General features: G+C 44.1%; 1 protein-coding gene across 1 annotated transcript; it reads right to left on the bottom strand.

The window, feature by feature from the left end:
• Positions 1-260: 260 nt before the first annotated feature.
• LOC116359017 (zinc finger protein 501) lies at positions 261-7,968 on the bottom strand. The gene is made up of 2 exons (XM_031811648.1): positions 7,364-7,968; positions 261-1,932 (listed from the first exon to the last, which is right to left on the bottom strand). Exons 1-2 carry the CDS (start codon positions 7,680-7,682, stop codon positions 1,016-1,018), a joined length of 1,236 nt encoding a protein of 411 aa, XP_031667508.1. The 5' UTR covers positions 7,683-7,968; the 3' UTR covers positions 261-1,015.
• Between the last annotated feature and the right edge of the window lie 689 nt (positions 7,969-8,657).

Raw genomic sequence — 8,657 nt, 5'->3', positions numbered from 1 at the left:
AAACCAGGTTCATATCCTGTATCCAACCCTGCCCCTAAACCAGGTTCATATCCTGTACCCAACCCCTAAACCAGGTTCATATCCTGTACCCAAACCCTAAACCAGGTTCATAGACAACAAGAAACCATGAACTACAATGCCCCCTCACCCTTGTCCAACCACAAACATGATCTGGAAACCCAGAAGACGGAACAAAGCCCTGAGCTGTCCCAAAGTTCATTGTCTCTCAGGAAAATGGATTATTAAAAAATAAACACAAAGACTGAATGGGGGCTTTAATGCCACATTCTCTAAGATACATATCCATCACATATGTAAACAGTAGATCACCCTTAACAACATATAGCTTTACCTAGCAGGGTCTTGTAGCTGACTTGGAGCCAGTGGGCTTCACAACATATAGCTTTACCTAGCAGGGTCTTGTAGATGACCTGGAGCCAGTGGGCTTCACAAAATATAGCACTTGATTAACAACATATAACACTCGATTTAAAAACCCCACAAAAAACAGTCAGAGTTTAAAAAAAAAGAGACTATTTAATCACAGTGTGTATGTGTACATAATCTACATAAAACCTGCCACACTCTATATTCAATTCATGTTTTGGGATTTAAAAAAAACAACAACATATTAATGTATTTTTAGTAGGTATTCTCCAATTTGATTTCATATGGAAATAAGAGCATAAACAAAATGACAAACCACCAATTTTCAGTAAAAGATGAGAACAAGTGTGGGAGCAATGTGTCTGTTACGTCATGAATTGTAATTGTGTGTGAAATATCGCTCTCCACACTGGGAGCATGGGTAAGGCTTCTCCGCTGAGAGGGTAACCTCGGTCTTTCAGGTGCCTAAACTGGGTAAATATCTTTCTACACTTGAGAGCATTCATAACATTTCTCTCTCGTGTGGATTCTTTCATGTGATTTCAGTTGCCTTAACCAGGTAAATGTCATTCCACACTGGGAGCAGCGGAAAGGCTTTGCTCATGAATCTTCAGGAAGCCTGATGAGGTTAAACTATTTCCACATAGATCAGTGATGTGGCTTCTCTCCTGTGTGTCCACTCATGTGACTTCAGGTTACTTAAGCGGTTAAAACGCCTTCCACACTGGGAGCATTGGTAGGGCTTCTCTCCGGTGTGTGTTCTCTCATGCTCTTTTTGTTGCCTTAACGTGCTGAAACTCTTTTCACAATGGAAACAGTGGTAAGGCTTTTCCCCTGTGTGCACTCTTTCATGTTCCTTCAGGTTACTTAGCCGCTTAAAAGTACTACCACATAGAGGGCATTTGTGAGGCTTATCTCCGGTGTGTATTATCTCATGTGATTTCAGGCAACTTAACCGTTTACATCTCTTTCCACACTGGGAGCATTGGTAAGGCTTTTCTCCTGTGTGTATTCTATTATGTATTTTCAGGCTCCCTAGCTGGGTAAAACTCTTTCCACACTGGGAACATTGGTAGGGCTTCTCTCCGGTGTGCGTTCTCTCATGCGCTTTCAGTTGCCTTGACCAGCTAAAACGCTCTTCACAATGGATACAGTGGTAAGGCTTTTCCCCTGTATGTACTCTTTTATGGTCCTTCAGGTTACTTAACCGCTTAAAAGTATTACCACATTGAGGGCATTTGTGAGGCTTATCTCCTGTGTGTATTATCTCATGTGATTTCAGGCAACTTAACTGTGAAAATCTCTTTCCACACTGGGAGCATTGGTAAGGCTTCTCTCCTGTGTGTATTCTATTATGTATTTTCAGGCTCTCTAACAGGGCAAAACTCTTTCCACATTGGGAACATTGATAGGGCCTCTCTCCAGTGTGTATTCTTCCATGCACCTTCAGTGTCCGTAATTGGGTAAAACTTTTTCCACACTGGGAGCAGTGGTGTCGTCTTGCTGGTTCAGACGTCTCTGGTTCCTCTGAGTCTGGTCTCTCTCCTGGCAAAGACAGAGTGTTTATTTTAACAGAGAGATCAAGGTTGTATTCACTAGAAACTAAACACAAGCAAACAGGCCGAAATGGGGAGGGAAGACTAGCAGAACTTGTCCAATAAGAAATGCTTGTTTCTGCTTTCCATTGCAAAACATTTTGCTACGGTGTGCACAAATGACTACAGCCCTGAATGAAACCGCCACATGATAAAACTGTATTCCTGTGAGGTTGAATATCAGATCCCTCAATAACCTGAGGCCAAGTTAATCACTAAGACAAAGACAAGCAGTACAACAGCTGGAAACAAAGTGTAATCTAGAAAAGTAAGCCCCTCCCTCCCCACACTCTCTGTAGCTTTAAAGGAGGACTGAACGCAGCAATTCCACATGTGTTTTCTGGTGCTCATTATGAAACATGTGACTTGGTTCTTGGGGATGTGGTTGGGGGTGTGGTTTCAATGTGGGAGTGTTATGTTGAAAATCATACCCTGGCAGTTACTGTTGCTCCAAATTCACCATAGCAACAAGATAGCCACTACCACTTCCTTAAAATAGGCTAGTCAGAATGAATCTAAGCTAGATCAAGAAATCTGTCATTCATTTGTACGTTTTTGCTAAGGTCTTCGTCACGTAATTTTACATCCAGCTAAGGTGTTTGGTGTAGTATTTCTCATGTTAAAAAAATGTGCATGGAAAACTAGTCAGTGCAGTGCATACAGTAAGTATCGACGGACCGATTTCTGAGAACATGTTTATAACATCACCAGCAAGCTGTCAAACTACTGTTAATAAAGCACAAGCTGCTACACGCCGTTTATCAGTGCCTTGCTAGCTAGCTAAATTCCCTGTTTATCAGTGCCTTGCTAGCTAGCTAAATTCCCTGTTTATCAGTGCCTTGCTAGCTAGCTAAATTCCAATGTTATTTGTAAATGAAGCTAGAAAATAGGTAGACACATTGAGCAGCCATGATACAAATCAGCTTATCAAGTCACTGGCTTCAGACACATTTAGTTATTTACAACTTTCTTACTGTATCTACAACCAGAGTGAGAGACTGTCTGGCAGTGTTTCATTACGAACAATTTTACAAAACAGGCAGCCGGACACAAAATGGTCACGAATGGGTTTAGAATGTTTAGAATTCTGGAATATTGACAAGTGGCAGTTGGGATACAAGTGCGCGTCGTCTCAATACTTGTTTTGCTCAAAAGAGTCGCAGACTCCAGGCAATATATTTTTTTTAAACATAATTCATAAAAAGCATTATTTTGCTAATGGAAATACCAGTCAATATTAATGCATTCAACCTGTCAGTCTATGGGTAAATTTGCATAATTTAGCGGAACGAAATTGCAGCATGTGTGTATTTTCTTTAGTCGTCAAGTATCTTATCACACGCGCACAGCATACAGAGCCTATGAACAGAATATCACCTGTCAGACAGAGAGCATAAAGAGCCTATGAACAGAATATCACCTGTCAGACAGAGAGCATAAAGAGCCTATGAACAGAATATCACCTGTCAGACAGAGAGCATAAAGAGCCTATGAACAGAATATCACCTGTCAGACAGAGAGCATACAGAGCCTATGAACAGAATATCACCTGTCAGACAGAGAGCATACAGAGCCTGTCAGACAGAGAGCATACAGAGCCTGTCAGACAGAGAGCATACAGAGCCTGTCAGACAGAGAGCATATAGAGCCTGTCAGACAGAGAGCATACAGAGCCTATGAACAGAATATCACCTGTCAGACAGAGAGCATACAGAGCCTATGAACAGAATATCACCTGTCAGACAGAGAGCATACGGAGCCTATGAACAGAATATCACCTGTCAGACAGAGAGCATACAGAGCCTATGAACAGAATATCACCTGTCAGACAGAGAGCATACAGAGCCTATGAACAGAATATCACCTGTCAGACAGAGAGCATACAGAGCCTGTCAGACAGAGAGCATACAGAGCCTGTCAGACAGAGAGCATACAGAGCCTGTCAGACAGAGAGCATACAGAGCCTGTCAGACAGAGAGCATACAGAGCCTATGAACGGAATATCACCTGTCAGACAGAGAGCATACAGAGCCTATGAACGGAATATCACCTGTCAGACAGAGAGCATACAGAGCCTATGGACGGAATATCACCTGTCAGACAGAGAGCATACAGAGCCTATGGACGGAATATCACCTGTCAGACAGAGAGCATACAGAGCCTATGAACGGAGTATCACCTGTCAGACAGAGAGCCTATGGACGGAATATCACCTGTCAGACAGAGCATACAGAGCCTATGGACGGAATATCACCTGTCAGACAGAGAGCCTATGAACGGAGTATCACCTGTCAGACAGAGAGCATACAGAGCCTATGAACGGAATATCACCTGTCAGACAGAGAGCCTATGGACGGAATATCACCTGTCAGACAGAGAGCATACAGAGCCTATGAACGGAATATCACCTGTCAGACAGAGAGCCTATGGACGGAATATCACCTGTCAGACAGAGAGCATACAGAGCCTATGAACGGAATATCACCTGTCAGACAGAGAGCATACAGAGCCTATGAACGGAATATCACCTGTCAGACAGAGAGCATACAGAGCCTATGAACGGAACCAGAGCTGTTGCTGAGAGCCTGCTTCTGCTCTTTAACCAGCTTGTTGCTGCTGGAGTGAACCATCTGCTTTAATAAACCCAGACACTGCGAACAATTCTAAATGCAATCACATGTAAAAAAATTAATAATAATAATAATAATAATTAAAAAGATCTATAATTTGTATTTCTCAACTGGTAATTGAAGCGCACCTCCCATTCGCCATTTAAGTGCATAGTCAACGGTAGGCAGACTTGCAATGTGAGCTGAAGGCAGTATGCATTTTGAAAACATATACCTAATTGTCACGTTGTCTGGCACCACATTTTCCTAACTGAAACAATGCCACGTTCACAATTATCCTTAAGGTATATATATATATATTGGAATTCAGGGTTAATTTTAAACGTTTAAAATCAGAGATTACATGCATTTTGGCCCTTACAGAGTAGGAGGGCAAGTCTCAAAGAAGGCTTTTCAGTCAATCATATTTCATGGCTTTTTGAAAGAGCTCTTGGAGCTTGTTTCTCCACTCACAGCTGTCCCCCAGTGTTAGTTATAACATGGATAGGCATATCGAAGGAAAGGCTTGGCTGAACACAAAAACTATACATTTTTTAAGATTGTGATTTCCATTATTAATTCAGAGAGGAAAACAAGGGTTATGGACGATACAGCCTTCGTTATGGACGGTACACCTGTCATGACGTTGGCGTGGGCGCTACACCCTCCGCTGTGGGCCCTACACCCCTCCGCTGTGGGCGCTACACCCCTCGCTGTGGGCGCTACACCCCTCGCTGTGGGCGCTACACCCCTCGCTGTGGGCGCTACACCCCTCGCTGTGGGCGCTACACCCCTCGCTGTGGGCGCTACACCCCTCGCTGTGGGCGCTACACCCCTCGCTGTGGACGCTACACCCTCCGCTGTGGACGCTACACCCTCCGCTGTGGACGCTACACCCTCCGCTGTGGACGCTACACCCTCCGCTGTGGACGCTACACCCTCCGCTGTGGACGCTACACCCTCCGCTGTGGACGCTACACCCTCCGCTGTGGACGCTACACCCTCCGCTGTGGACGCTACACCCTCCGCTGTGGATGCTACACCCTTCGTTGTGGACGTTACAGACAGACGGACATTCAGATCTTAAATATTTCTTGATTAAAATCTATCATAACACATTTGTTTACATCTGGAATGTTAAGTCGTAGTACCTTAGGTTTGCATAATTATAGGTAGGGCTCGGCTATATGGCCTAAAAATCACATTAAAAAAACATTTAACTTATGGGTGTTTTATTATATCCAAACTGGCCAGTTTATTAGGTACACCACCGTGTTCACAAAAATCGCTCCTACAGACAGTGTGGCCGTGGCTTGCTATATAAAGCAGGCAGACAGGCATCGATGAATTCAGTTATTGTTCGATTGAACGTTAGGATGGGAAAACAAGTGATCTAAGAGACTTTGAGCGTCGTATGGTCGTCGGGGCCGGATGCAGTGTCTCAGAAACAGCCTCCTGGGTTTTTCACGCATGACCGTATCTAGGGTTTACAATAGAATGGTGTGACAAACAAAAACAGAATCCAGTCAGCGGCAGTCCTTTGTGGGCGAAAAGAGCTCATTGATGAGGTCAAAGGGCGGCGGGTAGCCTAGTGGTTAGAGCGTTGGACTAGTAACCCTGGTGTAAGGGGGCGGCGGGTAGCCTAGTGGTTAGAGCGTTGGACTAGTAACCCTGGTGTAAGGGGGCGGCGGGTAGCCTAGTGGTAAGAGCGTTGGACTAGTAACCCTGGTGTCAGGGGGCGGCAGGTAGCCTAGTGGTTAGAGCGTTGGACTAGTAACCCTGGTGTAAGTGGGTGGCAGGTAGCCTAGTGGTTAGAGCGTTGGACTAGTAACCCAGGTGTCAGGGGGCGGCAGGTAGCCTAGTGGTTAGAGCGTTGGACTAGTAACCCTGGTGTAAGTGGGTGGCAGGTAGCCTAGTGGTTAGAGCGTTGGACTAGTAACCCAGGTGTAAGTGGGTGGCAGGTAGCCTAGTGGTTAGAGCGTTGGACCAGTAACCCAGGTATAAGTGGGTGGCAGGTAGCCTAGTGGTTAGAGCGTTGGACCAGTAACCCAGGTGTAAGTGGGTGGCAGGTAGCCTAGTGGTTAGAGCGTTGGACAAGTAACCCTGGTTGCAGTGGGCGGCAGGTAGCCTAGTGGTTAGAGCGTTGGACTAGTAACCCTGGTGGCAGTGGGCGGCAGGTAGCCTAGTGGTTAGAGCGTTGGACTAGTAACCCTGGTGGCAGTGGGCGGCAGGTAGCCTAGTGGTTAGAGCGTTGGACTAGTAACCCTGGGTATTCCTGGGTATTTTTTAAATATATTTTTTTACCTTTATTTAACTAGGCAAGTCAGTTAAGAACAAATTCTTATTTTCAATGACGGCCTAGGAACAGTGGGTTAACTGCCTGTTCAGGGGCAGAACGACAGATGTGTACCTTGTCAGCTCGGGGGTTTGAACTTGCAACCTTCCGGCTACTAGTCCAACGCTCTAACCACTAGGCTACCCTGCCACCCCTGGGTATACACTCAGCCCAAGGGGTACTACAGACAAACACATCAAACATTGAATTTATATTTTGTCTGCGCATTCTGTGAGATTAAATTTGCACTCAAAATCACAACTTTAATGTCCATAACGCTGGAATCGCCCATAACTTCAGTAGAATGACCCTTCAAAATAACATTGGTTCAACAGAAAGAGATATTCAGGGACATCGGTTCAACAGAAAGAGATATTCAGGGACATCTGTTCAACAACTGCAGAGTTTGTGCCCCTTTGTTTAAAGACACTACTCACTGGTGTTAATCAGATCTCCATTCTGCTCTTCTTCCTCCTCCAATGTGACAGTGATCTCCGCATCCTCCTTCACTCCAAGAACGTCTTCCTCTTCTTTCACCGTGACAGTCGTCTCCTCTTTCACTGTAAAAACTGCACCCTCTTGTTTATTAACTTCCTCCTCCTCTTTCACTGAAACGTCTTTCACTGTAACAGCCTCGTCCTTTACTTCTTGTTTAACAGTGACAGCCTCCTCTTCCCTTTCCTCTTTCACGAGAGCGTTTCTCTCCGTCCAGCAGTCCTCCTCTTCAGCAGAGGGGTGGTAGCTTTTTGAAGTCATTGTCGGGGATGTTAGCTAGTTAGCATTAGCGACTAACCTATAGCTATTGCTACCTTAACCAGACAGCTAGCTGACCAACACCAACGTAAATGTGATATTAAAAGGAGTAACTAGTAGATACGACAGACGTGTGTTTAAAACAGTGGCTAATAATAACCAAAAACGTACAAAGAGCTGAAATGTTCCGCTACGTTGGCTAGCAAAGCTACTGAGGTCGCAGTTGTGGGGTTGTTGAAGAAACTTCCCGTCCATTAGATTAGACGTCACACATTGCCTGGAATACGTCATTCGCCTTCTGCTGACCAGAGTGGGTAACGCAGTTTAGGAAAATACGATGCATTTCAGACAAAAGGTTAATTTGTCATTTATTTCATTAAAGAGTTAAATGGTAAATGGAAATGTACAAACAGAAGCATATATTGATAGGTGCATATATCTCTAGTTCCTGGTTCGATCCCGGGCTGTATCACAATCGGCCATGAACAGGAGTCCCATTAGGGGGCACACAATTGGCCCAGGTCAGGGTAGGGTTTGGCTGGGGTAGGCTGTCATTGTAAAACAAGAATTTGTTCTTAACGGACTTGCACAGTCAAATTAAACCATAATAAAACATTTGGAAATCAGTCAAACAAACATATAATATCACAATAAGCAGAGATATCTATACTGCTCTATACTGTGTAACAATACATGATGTATATAATGAACAGACTAGGTCTATACTGCTCTATACTGTGTAACAATACATGATGTATATAATGAACAGACTAGGTCTATACTACTCCTACATGGTGTAACAATACATAATGTAGATGTATATAATGAACAAACTATAGTTTTGGCAAGTCGGTTAGGACATCTACTTTGTGCATGACACAAGTAATTTTTACAACAATTGTTTACAGACAGATTATTTCACTGTATCACAAATCCAGAAATGTACATACACTAAGTTGACTGTGCCGTTAAACAACT

The sequence above is a fragment of the Oncorhynchus kisutch genome, unplaced genomic scaffold (genome assembly GCF_002021735.2).
Source record: "Oncorhynchus kisutch isolate 150728-3 unplaced genomic scaffold, Okis_V2 Okis01b-Okis20b_hom, whole genome shotgun sequence".
Lineage (NCBI taxonomy): Eukaryota > Metazoa > Chordata > Actinopteri > Salmoniformes > Salmonidae > Oncorhynchus > Oncorhynchus kisutch.
The sequence above is the reverse complement of the archived record's forward strand: the minus strand, read 5'-3'. Positions and strand labels throughout refer to the sequence as shown.

What these genes read in the sequence shown, in the direction of transcription:
- LOC116359017 (XM_031811648.1), bottom strand. Translation starts at nt 7,682, where the DNA reads ATGACTTCAAAAAGCTACCACCCCTCTGCTGAAGAGGAGGACTGCTGG. An exon ending in TGGAGATCTGATTAACACCA is followed by an intron (nt 1,933 to 7,363) that starts GTGAGTAGTGTC and finishes TGTCTTTGCCAG; the next exon opens with GAGAGAGACCAGACTCAGAG.